Source organism: Ascaphus truei, chromosome 5 (genome assembly GCF_040206685.1).
Source record: "Ascaphus truei isolate aAscTru1 chromosome 5, aAscTru1.hap1, whole genome shotgun sequence".
Lineage (NCBI taxonomy): Eukaryota > Metazoa > Chordata > Amphibia > Anura > Ascaphidae > Ascaphus > Ascaphus truei.
In genome coordinates, this window is record NC_134487.1 from 73314812 (window position 1) to 73336001 (window position 21190).

A 21190-nucleotide genomic window follows, 5' to 3' on the forward strand; every position below is an offset into this window, starting at 1 on the left:
AAATTATACTGTACATGACCGAGGTTAAGGATTTGGGTTTTATTTTTGAAATGTGTGCTGACACGCATGTGTAGACAATGCCAACCTGCCGGGACATGAACACATACATTCGTAAGATAATTTTGATTGAGTGTGAGGAGGGGAGGGGTGGGGGGGAGTAAGAGGATGGGGCACTGAGTAAATGACCAAGGGAGGGGATGTAAGAGAGGGATGGAGTGAACGGGGAATGTGAGAGAGGATGTGCGATAGAGAGGGGGAAAAGAGAGGAGGGTGGAGTGAGAGAGAGAGAAGGGTGTGTGAATGAGAGATGGTTCATAAATCATTTATGATTAATAAATAATTTTCTATTTTGTCCCAGTTTGTCACTTTCAAAATATAGTCACTTTAGCTTTCTGTAATTTGGCCTATGCAGCTGTCTTTCCTATTGAAAATGCAGGGATACATTGAATTGCAATATGTACCTGGCATATTCAATATAGGGTGTCTGTATCTATTATTAAGGGGTAAACGCATGCAAATTGTGGACATTATTAAAATCCCTGCTCTCATTGGTCAACATTCCGTGCATTAATAGTCGGTAATGCAGACTAGAGGTACACGTGCAGGAAAAATGGAGGTAGAGGAGATCATCCGGGAGGCGGGAGGTAATTCATCTGCGGGAACGGGTGGTGGGCAGGTGTGAATTTTATTTGGGGGTGAGCAGGTGGTGGGAGCAAGTTAGTTAATCATGGGGAAGCGGGTGGGAGAGAGGGGGGATCATTTAGGGGAAGTTGGTGGCGGGAGGGAGAGGAGATCATCCTGAGGGAGTGGGTGGTGGGCGAGACTGCGGGAAGATTATTTGGGGAGGTTGTCTGGAGAAGGGAAAGGGAGGGGGAGTATCCACCTGTAATATTTTTAGAATGCAATAATTACAAATACAACAATTTATTCAATAATAATAATAATAACCCCCTCAAGACAGGTTTAGGGATAGTCTCAATCATATGCCTTGCATGGAATCATACACAAGTAAAGTAATACACGTAAAAGGCTTACAATATAATGTTCAATGTAAACACCATCCTGTACAAACCAAAAAAAATATTTTTCACGTCATGCATTAGAGTAAATTTCAAGCCTCCAAAATGATTATTGAGATATAATTAAAACTGTAACTGTCTTTAAATCACCTTTTGACAGAAATAGCACATCGTCAATCAATCGAACCCATTTAAAGTGATACAAAAGGGTTGTCTAGCGAAAGTCCATAGATAAATCCTTCCTAAAACTTACCAAGATTAACATTATCAACCCAAATATGATTCTCCAAAACAAATTCTTCCATTGTTATTAAGACTGACGTGTCTGGATAATAAGTTTTACTTTGTAAATTACTCTATAATACACACCATGCCTCTCTATGTGGGCTATTGGTAAATAAAGATGTAATACCTAATGTACAGAGGAATTTCACTTCTGATACATCCAAGGTCTGTAGAATCGACAAAACGTGCTGAATCCTTTACTTGCGACTTTTGTATGCACACACTATGAATTTAGATAGTGGTTCTAACAAAGACCTGTTTATTTGTGCACTTTTGGTACTGTATAAAAATAGGAATTCTGGAAAAAGTGGCTGTTTGATATTTAACATGAAGAGGTTAATTAAATATCTGACTGTCACTTTTCCCACAATGCCTATTTTTTATGCAGTACCAAAAGTATACAAACAAACGGCTCTATCTCCCGGTCATTTCAACAAAGCCTGATGATGGCATCTACTGACGCCAACACAGATCGGTTCTGTTTCTAATTTATCTGTAATAACAAGTAAATTTATCTGTGGCTTTAATTTATTTCCCTAAATGTCATTACACATGCATGAAAATATATCATCCTCATGAAAGTCTCCTTGTCGAGAGGTCAGGAACAGTGATGAAGTAGGATTAATGGCCTGGGATTCTCTCCACACTTCTTAAAGGAGTTAGCTGCATCCTGTGTTTTTCCTGCTATTCCTGTGATGTGTAAGAATTCCTTCAAGTCATCCTGATGGTGAGCCCCTCTGGCCCTCTGTTGCCTATTGTGCATTGAGGACCGCCGACAGGTTTCCCGGGTCCCAGTGTATGCACCCCTCATGTACTTGACCCCATGAGCTCCCTCTCTCACACTCCTCCCTCTCTCACCCCCTCTCCATCTCACTACCCTCCATTCTCTCTCCCTCACTCGTCCTTCCCTCTCTCACTCCCTTCTCTCTTACATTCTCCCCATTTTGTTCCTTACACTCTCCCCTCTTTCTGTCTCCCTCCTCTCTTTGTTTCTCCCCTCATTTCCTCTCCCCACACTCTCACTTCCCCTTCTCCCTCTCACACTCCCCACACTTTATCACCCAATCCCTCTTATTCTCACGCTCCCACATCTTTCTTTTATTGCCCTTCAGGCCCTACCTGTTAAGTGGAGGCTTGTACTCTACCCGGCAGTGGAGGGAGGCCCACGCAGGTGGCCGATAGCAGAAGTTGAAACTGACTTCCTGCGGAGCCAAAACGTCTTGGCTCCAACGTCCGGGGCAGGCCCCACTCCACCGCTGGGCCCTGAACAAATGTCCCTGCATTCCTCCCAAGTCGGCGGCCCTTTGTGTATTTGTAACTTGAAAACATCCTATGATGATAAGCCGTCCTCAAGCTTGATTGAAGCCCTCAATCCTTAGTTTATAGAAGATTATTCCTTATTCTATAGTTTTTCTCATTTTCTTTAATATTTTGTCTTCTTATTGGGAGACATTCTCATGCGTCCTCTCTGGATCATCAACGCAGGTAATACACAAGAGTGTGGCCCTTTCATAGGACCTGGCATGGTAGCATATTGCTCAGTGAGTAAAGACACTGTCTGGCACTGAGTTTGGAGCAGTGAACCTGGTTCAATTCCCAGTGTCGGCTCCTTCTAATCTTGGGCCAAGTCACTTTATCTCCCTGTGCCTCAGGTGCCATAAAACATAGATTGTAAGCTCCACGGGACAGGGATCTGTGCCTGCAAAATGTCTCTGTAAAGCGCTATGTAAAACTAGCAGCACTATACAAGAACATGCTATTAATTAATAAAGGACCATGTGGTTTGAGCCCTTATATGCATTTTGACCAAATATATATTTTCAGGTTTTATTTCTATTGTTCAGCAACCTCTTCACATTTTATTTTGTGGCAAAAAAAATGACTGAAGCAGTTCAAAGTACATTAGATAGGTCAATAAGATATTTGCCTCAAATATAAAATGAATGTATTTTATTTAAGATAGTCCAACATAAAAAGGACAGAATTGTAAGTTGTTTGTGTTGCACTGTGTTAAAATATATTGTCCTTATACAACTGTGGGTTCATAATATGCAAAGTTTTTATGAAATACATTCACCCAATCTGAATGCCTATTGGTTAGAGCAGGGGTGCACAAACTGGGGGGCAGACGGGGCGTAAGGTTTTCTGGAGGGGGGCACAAGGTATTCTGGGGAGGGGGGGGGCAGCGCGGGGCTTGCAGAGGCCCTATGCCCTTCCCAAAGGCATTTAAATGAAATGCCGGGGGAGTGCGTGAGGCTGTGGCTTCGGGCAATGTATCACCATGGCAACGCGTCAAATGATGCCGCATTGTCATATGATGACTTGATGTCAGAAGCACCAGAGATAAGGTAAGAGGGGGGCCGCGAGCAGGAGGATGGAGCCAGCAGGGGAGAGCAGAGGGGAAACTTTGCGCACCCCTGGGTTAGAGGTCTTCATTATAAAATGATGTACAATTATTTACAGAAACATTAACAGACAAAATGTAATTGTTTCCAGATAACAAAAGGTGATACTGTGTGCTCATTTGCATGTCATTTCCCAGAATCCCTAGCTGCAGTGGAAGTATTGTATGCCAAGAGATGGGGGTTGCAGACCTGTTCGAGACGTGAATGTGCTCACAAGTGATATTGCCAGATAAAGAAAATATGTAAATTGAGCAAATGATCATTTACTGTAAGTCAAAATGTATGGTGCAGTCCATGTTAGTTTGAAAAAACAACATTTGAAGAACAACTTATGTAATGATCTTCCTTTATTCAATCCTAAATGAAATATATGTCTGTTTTGGTTTCTTTAAAGAATGAGTAGACTTTCTTTTTGATAATAATAATATTTTTCATTGTGGACTCTGAATATGGGTGTGCTTGTCAATCAAGTATTTACTTAATCTGTAGCCCCACTGTGCATATTAGTGGATTAATAAAGATAAGAAGAATAGATAGGGGCTTGGTAGCCAGTTTTAAAGCAGCAATACTACTTTCCAACTTTTTTGTTCTTTCTTATTTGTGTATGTAAAGCATGTGACTGTATAATTCTACATTCTTACCTAAGCTGGCAATCGTTTAGTGCTCCTGTTATAAATCCTAATTGTGTCCCTAAAGCCGCGTCCTTAGTACATCAGACAGCGTGAGCGATGTCGCTCGCGCCTTAAACAAACAGCGGGACTCCAATGCGCAAGTGTAAAGACCGCGAGCACGACGGGGCAACCAATACTTTGTGCGACAAACTGGTTTGAATTTGCCACGCGGTAGCCCGGTCACGTGCGCGGTCCAGCCAATGAGGGCGAGCTGCTCACGTGATGTCACGGGCATGCCTCCTGACACCCCTTCGCCCCGCCCCCCATCGCACAACCCTGCAGGACACAGATCTCGGCAAGTACAAGCAATCGTGACGTCACACGCCCCGTCACGAGCACCTGTACTACTGTATATATCGGAGGCCTCACATAATGGCTGCTTCAGTCAGTGTAACTCAGCAGCTCGAATGTACAGGCAGTCCTCGTTTTACAACGCTTCGCTTTACAACGAATGGCTTATCCAACGCTATGCAATACATACCTATATTCATTTTTACAACGCCAAAACGGCTTATCCAACGCTCTTACGACGCTTTGCAAAGTTGTGTATGTGTGTATATATATACACATTCACATAAACAACGTTGCAAAGCGTTGTAAGAGCGTATATATATAATATTATACTATATAATATTATATTATACTATATAATATATTATTTATTATGTTATATTATATATATAATACAGTATATAATTTATGTGTGTGCTGCATATCTTATTGTCTGCATAAAATATTTGGTGTATTTTAGTGTTAAAAATGCCTTCAGGAACGGAACCTTTCATTTAAACAGTGTTCCTATGGGAAAACGTGTTTCGCTTTACAACGCCATTTTGAGCAACGCATTGTGTCGGATAACCGAGGACTGCCTGTATCATTATATTACTAAGGTAACATTATCTATTGTTACAGTTTGCAGCTCAAACTGCTGGGAACATTTGCAACACATGATCCCAAATAGGAAAGTGTTGCAAAGATCTTGCGCTGCTTGGGAGGTGACTTAGAAGTGAGTTAAAAACTCATTAAAAATGGCATTAAGGGTTGAATTAAAAAAAAAAAAAACAGCCACTATTATCTAATACTACAGAACTGATTTATTAAAAAAAAAAAAATATATATATATATATATATATATATATATATATATATAAGATTTCATATGTTTTGCTGCTTTAACACCCTGAGTTAGTGTGGATCTTGTTGTTATGAAGTGACATGTATCAACTCATTGCACTCGTGAAGTAACAAACATATTTGTAGTGATGATCTCATCTACACACGTGTACAGCTATTTGTGTCCCCTTATGGCTGTGCAGCTCCACCTGAACACATGGTGATGTTACTATAATGTTTAGCTAAAGAATACATCTCCTTCCTAGTTTCATTTTATGAATTCACAAATGGTAGAATTCAGATTTTATTTGAGAACAGGGTCATCAGTCACTCAAATGTAATTCATGAAGCAGGTCACTGCTACAGTATCTTAACTTTGATCCATTCTAGGTCCGCGATAGGCGTCGATAACCTACTCGCGGCTACTAGAATTGAACGAGTTTATGAACATTCCAAAAAGCGTTGATGTGGCTTATCGACGCTCACTCGGCGATTTGGTTTTGAACAAAATTTTGGGGGGCGACACAGGCCTTTATCGCCCACTAATCGAGGCTTACTGAATAGCAGTAGGCATTTTGGGCTATAAGTGCTCGATAAGTCGCTTATGAACGCTTACTGCATAGGCCCCAGTGTCTTTACTCACTGAGCCACTCCTTCTCCCTATAGAGAATAGAATATTGATTTAAGACAAGCTCTCAAAAGCACTATTCTCTACCTCAGGTCAGGCTGCAGTACAGAAGTTAGTGCCTGTCTTTTACTATATTCTGTTAGTCCAAATAAAAAAAGGTTTTGCCTACTGTTGAAACACTTCTTTTTTGGACAACTGACCACAGTAATGTAGTTTGCCTCCTATATACTTAAAAATAGCATAGTGGGCTGTATTTATTTCATTTTAACTGTTGAGCAGAACCAGGGTTGCCACAACTCAGGATGTGATCCGGAAACTACGGGTTTCGACCACGTATCTCCAGGCTATGGGTTTACCCAAAAAATCTACGGGCGGTGGCATCGGCATCTCCCCATTCAAATCCCATCAACATGGCTTCACGACGTCAAATGGTGCAGCTTTGCCATGGCAACGGACGCTGCATGAAATCATGCCGCCACACTGTGTCACATTACCATGGCAACGGGTGTCTCGTGACACCTCGGTGCCATAAGGCATCCCCTTGTCATGGTAACTTGACACCGCATGGTGCCACGACATCACATGACGTCACGTTGTCATGGCGACGCGTGCCATTTGATGTCACGGAGCCACGCTGACTGGACCTTGCAGGGGGAGATCCCGCCCTCGCTGCCGCAGTCTTTGCTGCTGGTGAGAGAAATAAATATACAAATAAATGTAAAAAATGTAATTGCAAAAAGTCCCCGGTGAAGGTGGCAGCCCTGAGCAGAACCCCTTTTGTGTGTATCATATGAGTATTATTTAAATAATGTGATGTGAGGTCTCACAGAGTCCACTTTTGGTAGTTCAGCTGATGTCCGGGCAGTTTCTACAGTAGGTGGGGCAGAGCTGCAAGACAAAGTTTTCCTTAAGCTCTAAGGCAACCAGGTGTCCCTGGAGGCAACATTACCATCGCTAGACTCAATAACAGCTACCAAGCAACTCTCACATGCCTTTACTGTCAGATTTATAAAGCATGGTGTACAGTAACATGTCTTCGGTTCTTATTAGCTTTTCATTACGCTTATTGAATATACATATATCCAGAAAGAGTTTACTGCAAGATGCTGCACAATTCCAAGAAGAAACATTACAAGGTAAAACTAGGTTGTATGTGGGATATAAGCATACAAATATTTAATTGTAATGTTATGTGTGCAATAAACTATATACATTTTTTTTAGTTTAAGTAATGTTAGAATGTATATTTTGATGTCCTTGTGAATTTGTCATATTTGGGGTTTTTTTAAAGTAGATCAACTGATTATTTAGTATAGCCATAAGTGCGATCTTTCAAAATTTTAACCTACAACGTTTGTCAGACAGGAGGAGTGTGTATATTGGAGGAGTGTGTATATATATATAAATACAGTATATACATATATATACATTGTTGTTTTTTAAGATTTTTTAAACTGAGTTTATACTGTAGTTTTCATATTAACTATAAACTATTTGCAACTTTTAGGACCAACATAATCTTCATGAATGTATTGTCATATTTTAGTTAATGACCTTTCAATACCAAACACCTCAAACATTAGTGACCTTTCAATACTTCAAACATTTTCTAAGAGGCACTTATTGTCGTGAATATTATTTAGATAATGTAATTCAGACAAAGTAATTTTTGTACTAAATATCATTTCAGTGTGTGGTATTTGCTATTGTCGGTAGTACTGGTGTACAACTGAGATCTACTGACTCGTTATTTTCTATTGTGACTTTTACTTGATTTAAAGGCAATTTCTCAATAACATTCAAGCTCTTGAATACAAGCTGAACACAACCTGTGCTGTAAATTTGGAGCACTTCAACACAAATGGGAACTGGGGCATCTAAAAGTCATTCAGTTAAGAAGCACAGCACGAAACATAAACACTGCAACGAGGAAAGAGCCACCGAGACGAAAAATGGCTCAGCATCCACCCTGCCTGATAACACTTCAATTGGCAAGCAGGTTTTTGAAGAATCAAAATTGGAGGATGAGGAAATAGCTGAAGATATTGAGCAGATGGTACAAGGTTTTTATAGGCTTGAAGAGAACATAGAGGTATGGCTATTATACCCATATAAAGTATGTTAATAAGATACTGAAGGTAGGGTGGCTGTGCCACCTTATGCTAAGTATTTAGAATGCAGATATTTATTGTACTTAACATTTTTTGCTCCTTTGCATGTTTGTAGTTATAAGTGGATATAGTTAGTACTGTACATGCAAAGAAGAGAGCATTGTTCACAAAAAATAAATCTCTTTGTGTATACTTGCCCCTTCTGTACTGTGGGAGGCCATAAATCAATGATTGTGAAGTTAACCTGTATTACAGATGTTAAGCCATGGAAGCCAGGTGTCAGAGCCTAAGGCTTTGTCCCCGCTGGCGCTCCAAGCATGAGCGCCGGGTGTCCTGCTTGTACGCGTGTGCGGGGGGGGGGGGCATTGCGGGTAGTTGAGCCCGCGGGTAAGTAGAGGTTTTTTATTTACCTAAGCGCCGATCGCGGGTGAGCGTGTGTGCCCGCGCACAAGCGCCGCGGGCACCGCGTGAGCGGGGACTTACATATATTTTTATATGTAAGTCTCCGCCGCAAGCGCTGCTTGCTCAGCCCGCTCAGTGTTAACGGGGACTTACCCTAAGGCTGAGTCCATACAGCCTTTGCCCGCGCTGTGGCGTGCGCGTCCGTGACATCACCCGCGTGAAGCTGGTGCTTTTTTCGGACATGCTAGACACATCGTCGAGGTGTGTGTCTAGGTTCGTGTCAGTGATGTTACGGAGCTGGTTCGCCCTCATTGGGCAAACCGCTCACGTGACCTGCCCGTCGCACTGAGAAATGTTGCGCGCCCCCTCCTGCTGTCCGCGCGGTTTATGGGCGCAATCAATGCCTTAAGGCAATGTGATTGCGCCGTGGGCGGACGCCACCTCATGGTCTGCGGCAGCATGGACTCAGCCTAATCTATCGAGTCACAGATAACAGAAACTTCCTGCCTTAGGGAGGATACAGGGCACGAGCTGGCACTGGTGACAGTTGCTAATGAAGAATTGATTTAAGTGTACATTTAGGTCAAAGCAGCCAAATGCAATGCACAACACATACAAATAGCTTGTTTATTCAATAATTATAGTAGTGCAATCTCTCTCTACAGGATTTTTTTTAAGCTACTTCTGGACGCTTGCTCTGGAACACATTGGCTTTTTCTAGTAACCTCATGCATTCCAGCACAGCCATGTTTAGTTTTAATCTTTAACACATAGCAACTTTTTCGAACTTCATCATTTAAAACGTGTAGTTTACTCTGTTAAAAGAGCAGCGCAGCTGTTTTTGTATTTTAATTTTTCTTAAAATAAATTTGAAGCAGGGGTCTCCAGAGCGGAACCATGTTGATTTCCGATCCGGGGACCCCCTGCTTCTCGAGATACTTACATCCGTATGGGGTGCCCATAGCAGCTCTGGCTAGGGTAGCTGGGATTCTTGTAATGGTGGCTTTAAAGTCCCGCAAGCCAATAGGAAGCCGTGACATCATTGAGTGCAGCTTCCTATTGGCCCGCATGACCGGGACATTTAAACGCAAGAGAGATACCGGCACCCCATACGGAGGTAAGTATCTCTGGAAGCAGGGGTCCCCAGAGCTGAAATTAACGCAACTCAGCCCCAGGACTCAGCCCCGCAACTCAGCCCTGCTTCAATCCCATATATATTATTATTTTTTAAACGCTGCCCTTGGTCTGGACCTTTAAATATTACCACCATAGTACACAGCTGAAGAAATACAGCACACACAAAAAGAAAGTGCAGAACGACGTTTCAGTCCCCATAGGAACCTTCCTCAGGGTTACAGTGCATGGAGAGTAAGCACATCTATATAGAAAACAATACCGGACGTGAGAAAGGTGGGGGGAATATTCTTCATTGCTACAGAAGTTTTCATACAATATGACTGCAACTTTGCGGAAGAGTGAATCAATTTTTAGTCTTTTCATAGCAATAGGTGCATTTAAATTCACTGAACTCCACATATATTTCCCGTATAAAGAACAAGCCTGGAGTACGCAGCACCTTGGAACCAGAGGAAGTATCATTGACATTTGAGAGCTTTCTTCACAAAAACGGGACCCTTTATACCTGTTTCACTCAGAACGGCACCCGAATGTATTTTGATGATGAAAAGGTATGGGAATATATGTTTTCCTTTTTTTTTTTTTAAACTTTCTGTGCATTTCTTTGGTTAACCCCTTAGCTGCCAGAGGATCCATTAAAACCTAACATGACCCATTTCACATGGCAGCAAAGGGGTCAATTTAATTGTATTACTTATTGTTTTTTTATTGCATTTAGGGTATGGTGCTATTTCCCCAAGAACTGTATGGCCAAGGAAAATTCATTAACACTCAAAATGAGGTAACATTTCTATATTACTCTGCATACATTAAATTGTATTATTCTTTATATGTAATATATTATTTTGTTTATTAAGTACTGTATTATATTACAACTCCTCAGCCATTTGCACAATTTGAAAATGCATTGCTTATAGTAATAGGTAAGTCAATGTGAATATAGAGTGCTAATAAATATAGATGCAATCTACAATGCTGCTTTAAATCCCATAGAACTGTCCATGAAAGAGGGTGGCTGTATGCAGGGCCGGCTTGATGACGGTGCCAGCATTGGGACTGCACCAGACGTCACCCTTGCAGAGGCCCTGCTCCTCTCCCCTGGGACCCCACCTGTGGAGCAGGAGTGGCAGCGGCGATGGAGGGAGCCACCAGGCGGCAATAACGGAAGTCGGGCCCGACTTCTGGCGTGGCCCAACTTCCATGTCAGGCCCCGTGGGTGGACTTCCTCCTTTGTCGCTGTCACAATTGCCCCCCAGGTAGGGCTCCTGGGGGGGTGTAATGGCCCAGCACTCACAGTTTGCACCAGGCCCTGCGATGTTCCAAGTCGGTCCTGGCTTTTTGCATCGCTCTGATGCACAGCTGTAAAGTGCTTTGGAAAGGAATAATACAGTGTGGAAACAATACTTCTTTCCATTACAAAGGTCAAAAGGTGCAAGTGCTGCTGTAAACACAACTCTTCTCTTTCACATTTATAGGACATCCATAGCAAAATATGTACTATTGTTATTCATTTGTATGTAACGGTGTTTCCCCCCTCCCCCCCCCAATCTCATATTGGCCCCTTACGTGAGGAAACTGCCCCATGTTACATGTACGACAGTGTGGTGCACCTGCTGGCTTACAGGACTCCTGAGTCTCCCGCTTGATGGTATAGGGAAATACATCAGGACTGGCTCGTCAGGTAATGCTGAGAACAACTCACTTCTGGTACAGCGCCTCCATCTCTTCCAGGTCCCCACGACAGCAGGGAGGAGTCTCTGGATGAGAACCTCTGGGTGCAGCTTCTCCCTGAATAACTCCACTCTCACGCAAGAAGGTTCTTTCAAATTGGACATTCTTTATTGTCATCTTTAGTGGCAGACTGCCCATCATTGCGGCCGGTCTCTAGCCGCACATCATCAAGGTTGCCCACCTCAAGGAAGTCCCTGGACACCACTCCTAGTCAGGGCCCTAGAAGCTGTCCTTGCTCTTCCCTTACTCTCTAATAGAGTAAGGGGAATAGTCTGCCCACCTCTCCCCTAAGGGAGGGCCACAATCCTTGCCAGAGCCCTGGCACTGTGTTGGGCCAGACAGTCTCATTCAAGTGGGATGAGACACTCACACACACTTCAACACACTAAATTCAGGAAGTGATGCATACTATATAGCTCCAGTAGGCACCACCCCTGTGTCACTGTAATTTGACACAGAGCATGATGTCACTTCCTTCACTACACAATACACATCACAGGGGATGAGGGCAAACCTCGTGATTACTCCTGGCAAACCTGCCCTTTTAACAGGGATTACTGCACAGGAGGAGAGAGGCATGTAACCCTAAAATTACACAGGGCTACATGTACATAATACACGATGAAGATGGATAGAAGCTGCTCTCAGATTGCATTTAGTAGGCCGTAGCATTTTTAAACCAACTAAATAAATCCCTATATTTACCATGAACAAGGGCCCAATTCCATTATATTATCAAACCATGAATCATTTCAATAAGTCATTTCATCTAAGTCATCTCTTGTATCCTGAGTTACTATCAGAAAAAGTGATCCAATTATAATGTCGTTAATGTACATTTAGACACATTTTCTGCCTGGCTTGTTTGGACACTGCTTTACATTCCATACGTCATGGGTTTGTGCGTAACATTTCCATTTTGCAGTCAGGCAACCCTGATGTCATGAAACAAGATGGCAATGGCATTCCAAACGATTTGGAAAATGAGCGTACAAGATCCTTCTACATACCTGGAAAAGGAATGGTCATGACATATATGTTTGAGGTACAGAACTCTACTTTATTTGAGACACGTTCGCAGACGTTCTTGAAATACAGTTCATGCAATTAATTCCAGTTCACTGAGAAATAAACTGCAGGCCCATGTGGGGAGAAAACCTTTTAAAGCGTCATACTATTTTTGATCATACGGTATATGCAGTGAAATTGCTTTAATGATATTACATGACAGGATTGTGTAAATAAAATAAAAGGCACCATGATTTTGGTTGTTGTTTTTTTAAGCCACTTCCACTGAATATATAATAAGTGATCCATGCTGTGAGTGATAACCAGGGTATATAGTCACCCAATTTAAACATTTAATTATGTACAGATGTTGTTGGTTACCTTACACATTTTTAAAATTGTTGTAAATATGTAAATAATTGTAAAGTAATATTTTTAGAAAATATTCAGCACTTGTATTTGTTAATAGTTTTTTCGTTTAATTTCTTCATGCGGTAAAAGCAAAGAAAATAGGACAGGTCAGGAAGTGTAATAACCGTTTGAGTTTTTAAACTGTCAAATATTTTATATTTTAAACTAGTTTGTTGCCATTTGGACATTTTATATGGCTAGTTTATAAAAACATTTGTATGTAATTAATGTTCTCATCTTATTTGTGTAATGCTAAAACACTTATATTCTAGTTTATCCTAATAGGGTACTTCATTAACAACCTGACCCCATTGTCATGATGAGATTTTGATCCAGTCCTTTCTTAGTAACTTGAACCCTGATATATTTGGATTTACAATAGTCTTACATAACGACTTAGATCAAAAGCTGAGCTAATCACATAGAGAGAGAGAATATTTTATCCATGTACCCATTGACTTTTTGTAGCTTCCAAAACACTCCTCTACACAACAAATTGGTTTATTCTCCAGGTATTTCAGGTATGTTCACAGGTATATAAGTCACTGAAGACTCTTAAAATAGACTCCTTACTCTCGCCCCCCCCCCCCCCCCCCTCACCAAAAGCCCTTTATCAGGGCCTGGATGAGTTTATCGCCAAGTTGAGATATGACTCTTAACTAAAGTAACGTAAAGTCCCTGCGTTAACCTTAACAGGCTTTTGTGTATATAAGATGGTAGGGTAAAGGCCTCTTTGACTTATTTGAAATGTTTTTCTAACGCGCTACTCACCAAGAAACTGAGTGCTAGAGCGCGTTTTGGCATCTCATTATCAATAACAGCTGTTATACTTAATGCGGTGCTCTTTTCGGAAGAAAACATGACTCAACATTACGTTATTGGCATTTAAAGATATGCGGTTAGACTAAATGTGATGTTGTTAGGATTACGTCATGTTAAGTCACGTAACGGAGCATTGTGGGTCTGTGCCTTAGTCTTTGGCTTTCAGAGACTGTGGGGTATATGTATGAAGACAAACGTGGAGTAATTCTGGTGCAAAGAAATTCAGTGAATTTAAAAAAAAAAATCTCTTTGAAATCAATAGGATTTTTCTTTGATACATCTGAAGCAGTTTGTTTTGTGCCATAATTGCACCACTTTTGCCTTGCTACCTAATTCCCTGTATTTTGTCAATGTGGGCTGAAGAAATATATATCATGGAAGGTATCGCATGATGTGGAGTTGTGTGTCCACTTTTCAAGTGTTGCTAAAATACAGTAGTATTACATCATTGTTAAAACGGGATCATGAATTGTTTTGTCCTGTTACAGGAAAGAACAAATGTTTGCAAATATTTTGACAGTGATTCTGGTGCCTGGCTTATTTTACCATTGCAGTGGGAAATTAATTTGGATTTCATTACACATCGCATCCAGCAAGTGAAGGTAACAAACAGGAGGATCCTTGTGGGATCTAAAAAAGAATGGTAAAACAAAAACGTCTTCTGATGTCTTGTTTTCCTTGTCGCATACAGGAAGCCCTACCGGCCATCACCGATTTCAAGGAGATCTTGGCAGCTCTTCGACTATGTAATTATGATCCTGATGAAACCATTTCTGTGTTCTGTGCTATGTTTGGTGATGGCCTAGAGAATACCTTAACAGAACAACAAAGCTTTGAACAAACTTTTCTTCATCGGTACGTCAAACCTAAACCCACTTTACTTCGGGTGTAAAAAAAACAAAAAAAACCACAGGTTTCTAACTGATCTGCGTGTGGATGTGGTCTGCAAATACAGAATAGGATATAATACTTTCTCTGGATAGCGTGAGTAGTGTCACTTGTTTTGGCCGACTGAATGGAAACCGTGTGACAAGATTTGCTTCGTTTGAGCATTTTAATTAGAAAAGCAAAGGCAGATAGATGCAGGTTTCAGTAATCTCACATCTCCTTTAGGTACTGTAAAGGTTTCATATTAGTAATTAAATTCTAACGACAGGCTATATTGTTAAACTGCAGCCCCAAATGATTACAATTGCTTATGTTCACTACAGAGGATGCAGATGCTTATACAAAATGTGATTTACAATAAACCCATTGAGATTTTGTATTTTCTCCTCAAGAGTCAATAATGTGCAAGTATGCATATATATCTTTATTTATATAGAGCCCACAGTGTACTCAACACTTAACAAAGAAAAAATACATTACAGGGAATTATAATTATAATAATAATAATACAATAAGTGCAACAAACTCAGACAATATGAAAGGAAATCCCTGACCCAGAGAACTTACAATTTAAGACAGAAGTGAGGAAATAAGTGCACTAGATGGCAGTGCATGGAGACAGTGGTTGGTAGGAGTGACTGTGGGTGTCGGACAGTTGCCATGGCTCTAGGCTACAGAGATGCTTCATTTAAGAGATGAGTTTTAAGGTCTGTCTTGAAGGTGGGGAGAGAATGTGCATGGCGGATACGGAGTGTGAGGGAGTTCCACAGGTAAGGTGCAGTGATGGAAAAAGGTTTAAGGCGAAAGAGACCAGTAGAGGTGAAAAGAGTGGAGAGGAGACAGTTATGGGTAGAGCGCAGGAGACGAGCAAGGGCACAACGAGACATCAAAACTGATATGTAGGAAGAAACAGATGAGTAGAGAGCCTTAAAGGCAAGGGGGAAAAATTTGCAGGTGATCCAAAATTTGATGGGAAGTTAGGAGAGGGATTTAAGGAGGAGATGAGCAGTCTGTTTTGTGAGAAAGTGCAATTATTACAGCAGGCAAATTTTGAATATGTTGCCAGGGAGAAAGTTATAAGGCAGTAAGGCCTATTAGCAGCATGTTACAATAATCCAGATGGGAGAGGATAAGGGCATGCATTAGAGTTGATTGACAGAGGAAAGCGCAGATTTTGGCAATATTACCAAGGAGGAAGAAGCAACATATTTTGGCCATGCTGTGAATGTGACTGGAAAAGGAAATAGGGAAAAGGGGTATATTACGCCAGATTTAGGGGGATATATGAGCTCAGTTTTATCTACAGTATATTAAGTTTAAGGCAGCAGAGCATCACCCACGAGGATATAGCTAGGAGGCAATCAGAGACTTGGGACTGAATTGCAGATGTGAGGGTAGGGTTGGATAGATATATCTGCGTATCATAAGCTAAGAAATTATACCAAAGGCCAAAAGAGTTGATGAGGTCAACAAGTGATAGTGTCTAGATAGAGAAAATGAGAGGTCCCAAAACAGAGCCCTGAGATACCAGTCTCTAGAAGTGCCCAGAATAACATTTCAATACTCTTATGGCCCTTCAACTCCTTATTAGTTTTCATGTGGCCCCTTTGTATAAGTAGTTGAAGAGCCTTCATTTAGATGTGCCATCCTGTAACTACCCTCATGTTACAAATAAGATTGTACTCCCTGGCAGCTTTACGAACTTATCAACACTTAATTGTTAGAATTTAAGAAGGTGGCAGCTTTTGTTGCTTTTTAATTTAACTTCAACTCACCAAATGATCCCCCCCCCCCCCAAAAAAAAAACTACAGTCAGGAGACAACCAATTGTTAAGGAAATATAGAAAAATCACACAAATACTACAAATTTTATAAATAAAAGTGAATTTACAGTTCGTTTTTCATATACACAAGCAAGCAATGTTTGTGTATAACATAATTAATTATTGATAGTCATCATTATTGTGGCTATTGCTTTACATTCTTAGTGTGTGATCATTTATACTCTTAAAGAGTGAATCTTAAGTTGCATCACCTTTCGACTTCAGCGCAAGGTGGAGTGAGAGGAACAGGTCCGAACTTAAATCTACCGGCATGACCAACCCTTTTAACTACTTGTTTAACCTCTCTCTACTAATTAGCACCTCTTTCATGCTTCATCCAACCTCAGTATTTTCACACTTTCTGTGGCCGGTCTCTTGAAATGTACTGTAACTTGACTATGCTTTTACTTACTTTCCTGTTTCGTTCAAAGTGATGTCTATGGAAAGGATATCAAGATCGAAAACTTAAGTAAAAAGCTGCAAGAGAGGGAGACAGATCTTGAAAGTATGCGCTTAAAATGTAAATATCTAGAAGAAGAAAAATATCACCTTATTCGTCGGACTGAGAGCTTATATGAGAGAGTAGCAGAGCTGCAAGCTGAGCATGACAAATGTATATATGAAATGGCTGAAATTCAGAACAAAACCGTACAAGCCCCTAGTCAGGTGCAAAGTCTATTACCTCTGAAAAAGGAAGTACTCGTAAAAATATTAAGAGCAGCTCATGACCTTAGTGTCTCTAATCAAGAATTAAGCGTTATTGCAAAAAGTGATCTGTCAGAGATTGGGCGGCATGTGAACCACCTGCAGAGCTCTTTAGACAACATGAAGGAATTAACCAAAGAAATAGAGAAAATCCGCTCTCTCTACCAACGGGAGGCCCTGGAGCGGAAGCTGCTTTATAACCAGCTTCAAGAACTACGAGGAAACATTCGCGTGTTTGGGCGGTGCAGACGGGATGATGGAAATGGGGACCATCTCGAATTTCCTTCTGATGAAGAAATCCTAGTTACTCGCAATGGAAGCAAAAAGAAATTCAGATTTGACCAAGTGTTTCTGCCACAGTGCACTCAGGTACAGTAAACTGTTCCGGGGCAGAGTTAATTCTTTGATACATCTAGCCAGATTAATATATTTACTGCCAAATAAGCCTATTGTGCATTGCTTTGCTTCAGTGCTTCAATTTGCCGTGGTTACACACATTAATATGTTTCTAATAGAGATGTATCTTGAGTGAAATGGAAAAAAAAAATACAGAATACAGCACATATGATAATCTGCTGTTTTATTACATTCCAAATCGGACATCCTGTTCCTAAAATGGGATTATATCCTGTAATCATGGAATTACTTTAGATTTCCAATGACTAAGTAATACTTTTATTCTCCATAATAAGAAGAGCTATCAACTGTTTATAATCATATTTTTTGGACATGCCCAAAGATTACATATACGTAGTCACAAAGTGGTGAATTAGCCAACCATGTAAATAAAAAAACAGATTGCTGATTCTGAAATAATTTTTTTATTGGGAATAGATAATCAAATCAATCACCTTACAAAATACAAACAGATCAGGATAGCAATTCTTCATTTACAGGTTTAAAGAATATTAGTAGTTGGAGAGCTAAAATAATTTTATCTACATGTAGCCCTGCTTCCTATCGCTAGCAAGCCGCTACTCTGTGCTGTGTTACCTGTAGGCTCGCAGGGCCTAAGTCTCTGCCACAGAGAGCCTGGGGTGCGTGCAATATCTATAACGGGTGCAGCGCCTCCACCTGCGACAGCTCCCACCAACGGGGCAGGACGTATATGCAAGAATTACACTCACACAGCCAAGTTCTATAACCAACCTCCTTTACTTGCAGACAAAGCTCACATTTAGTTACATACCATAACATCCCAATAGATATGCTTTATAACACGCCACGGTGGACGCCAACACTATCTCGCGCCACAGCGGACGCCCCACAATCATGCGCCACGGCGGATGCCAACACTCCTTCCCACACCCTCCACCGGGTGATCCCACCCCATGTCCGATCCTTAACGGATTAGTCCTCCCGCTCACTGTAGGCCACTATATGTGTGTATGGGTGACTGCGCAGCCACTGTGTCTCGAGTGAATGAATGGTACCGTTGGTGCACTTGTTGAAATACCTGCCGAGCACTCCAGTACTCGGGACTGCTACAGTCTTCACAAAGAGTCTCTGTAAGTCGACACCGTTCTCTCCCTCTCTCTCTCTCTCTCTTTCGAGGGTCCGGGGCGCTCCCACCCGGACTCCGGCAACAACAAGCGGGGTCTGAGCCCAGACCTCCCACTCGATAGTATAGTCCCAATCAAGGTATAAAGATACTATGGGAACAGGAACCTCACTAGGGCGATCCCTAGCTCAGCTTGTCTCTACCGTGACTCAGGGCTAACTAAGGCCTGGGGCACATGGCCTGTGCCGGGGCGGATCAACCTCCCCTACACAGACACTCCGTCTCCTCTCCAACCAGCTCTCCTACACATGCGTGCAACCACCTCCCTATATCTACTCCACCTCTGCAGCCCATTGGCTCAACTGTCTCACCTGACCCTCCCCGCGGGGCTGCTGGGACAAGGGTCTGCTACCTCCCACCAATTAGCACTCTCCTCCTTCGCAGGCTTTGCAACTCCCTCTGTGCAGGCGCAACCTCCCGCTCTTTCAGGGTGAATAAGGGCTCACGGCTACATCCTCCCCCCTGTGGATTCCAACGTCCCCGCTTGGACAACGATAACAATACAACCAATTATATAATGAAAAACCGCTAATACATAGGTCTCTAAATCAACTTCTACATTTCACTGAACATGATAATAACGGATTGGACGCGATTGCGAGCCCACTGCTGGGCCTCATAATGGGGTTCCCCAAAATGATCATAAGCCAGCCTCGTTGGAGGCTGACCAGCTCTTTGGCTTCTGCGAATGGGTTCTTCAGCTACCTCTTCTGGAGAGTAGCAATTCTCATCGGGTATTTCCAACTCTGCCCTTGAGGGGCTGGGTATATCTATAAAGTCTCTTTGTGGCACAAAGCACGGGCTCTGTGGATCTAGCGGCTGACTCATTGGAGTCAGCGTTTCTGTCGTTGGGCCAAGGGGCTCTTTGCCCGTAGCTCCTCCGGGAGATGCCCCCGCGGCCAGAAGGCCCCTTTGAGAGGTTCCTTCCTGTGGATCTTCCAGAGTTTCCTCATCCCCGACTTCTTCTCCTGATGACATTTCCCCACTCAGGGGAGATGTAGGCCACTCCAAGTCTCCTTCTATTTGGGGAATAGGGAGCAGATGATTACGATGCCACGTCTTTATCCGACCCTCCGAGTCTTTGATGCGGTAGACTGGAAGGCCAGGCAACTGAGAAATCACCTCGTACACCCCCTCCCGCCATCGGTCAGCCAACTTATGTTTTCCCGGTACTCCCAGGTTGCGGAGAAGTACGGCATCACCAGGTTTAATGTCCCTATGTTTCACTTTGTGATCATAACGCCTTTTGTTCCCGGCATTCAGTTTTTCAGCGGATCTCTCGGCTTGCCCATAGGCCTTCTGTAGGTTCTCTTTTAATCTTTGCACATAGCGAAAATGGTTAGTATTGTGTACCCCATCGGTGGAGACTCTCAACTGTATATCCACTGGTAAACTGGCCTCACTGCCGAACATAAGGAAGTAGGGCGAGAACCCGGTAGATTCGTGGCGGGTGCAATTATAAGCATGGACAAGAGTCTCCACATGGCGACTCCACTTAGTCTTCTCTACACCGGTTAGCGTGCCCAGCATGTCTAGCAGAGTGCGATTGAAATGTTCGGGTAAAGCATCCCCTTCTGGGTGGTAAGGGGTAGTTCGGGACTTTTTGATGTGTAGGAGGTTCAGCAATTCTTTTATTAGCTTACTTTCAAAGTCCCGTCCTTGGTCAGAGTGCAGACGTTGAGGAAGTCCATAATGCATAAAATACTTCTCCCAGAGTACCTTAGCCACCGTAATGGCTTTTTGATCTTTGGTCGGAAAGGTCTGGGCGTAGCGGGTGTAATGATCAGTGATGACCAGCACGTTCCCTATGCCATGGGTGTCGGGCTCGATGCACAAGAAGTCCATACAGACTAAATCCATAGGTCCCGTACTTTTTAGGTGGCCCATGGGGGCAGCTCTAGTGGGGAGAGTCTTGCGTTGGATACACCGCACACACCTACGACAGTGATGCTCAACGGATTCTCTCATTTTTGGCCAAAAAAATCTATCTCTCACTAGTCCAAAAGTCTTATCTATCCCCAGATGTCCGTGTTCATCATGGAGAGCTTTCAACACTAAGTACTGTAGTCTTTTTGGCAACACTAGTTGTCGGCGACCCGGGTGGTCATGATATTTCACCACTCGGTACAACAGCCTATCTTGAATTTCAAATTTGTCCGCCTCCCGCATCAATATACCTCCGACCTCCCCCGGAGTCTGGCGAAGTAGGCCCCGTCGATTTTGTCGAATGGCATCACGGATAGTCCCGGCGACCGGATCTTGTTCTTGGTAACGTACCATATCCTCCCAGGCGATAATTTGATCGGGGGTAACATGCATTCCACTCGGGTCACGATAGGCTTCGGGTATAGCGGTAGAGGTGCACCCTAGAGAGTCGGCTACCTGCAATTCCGAAAAGGCTACTTGCTCATCTATGATAGCGGCCGTGCAACAGAGCGCTCTTATCCCTGGCCCAGGAATTTCTTCCCAC

General features: G+C 42.4%; 1 protein-coding gene across 1 annotated transcript in view; it reads left to right on the forward strand.

The window, feature by feature from the left end:
• The first annotated feature begins 599 nt into the window (after positions 1 to 599).
• Positions 600 to 21190, forward strand: part of LOC142495079 (uncharacterized) — a 40722-nt gene continuing 20131 nt past the window's right edge. The window contains exons 1-9 of the mRNA XM_075600028.1: positions 600 to 644; positions 7172 to 7257; positions 7903 to 8213; positions 10188 to 10322; positions 10490 to 10552; positions 12428 to 12547; positions 14232 to 14345; positions 14435 to 14598; positions 16886 to 17528. Of these exons, the coding sequence (XP_075456143.1) occupies positions 7983 to 8213; positions 10188 to 10322; positions 10490 to 10552; positions 12428 to 12547; positions 14232 to 14345; positions 14435 to 14598; positions 16886 to 17528 (1470 nt within the window). The 5' untranslated portion in view covers positions 600 to 644; positions 7172 to 7257; positions 7903 to 7982. The remainder of the gene's footprint in view (positions 645 to 7171; positions 7258 to 7902; positions 8214 to 10187; positions 10323 to 10489; positions 10553 to 12427; positions 12548 to 14231; positions 14346 to 14434; positions 14599 to 16885; positions 17529 to 21190) is intronic.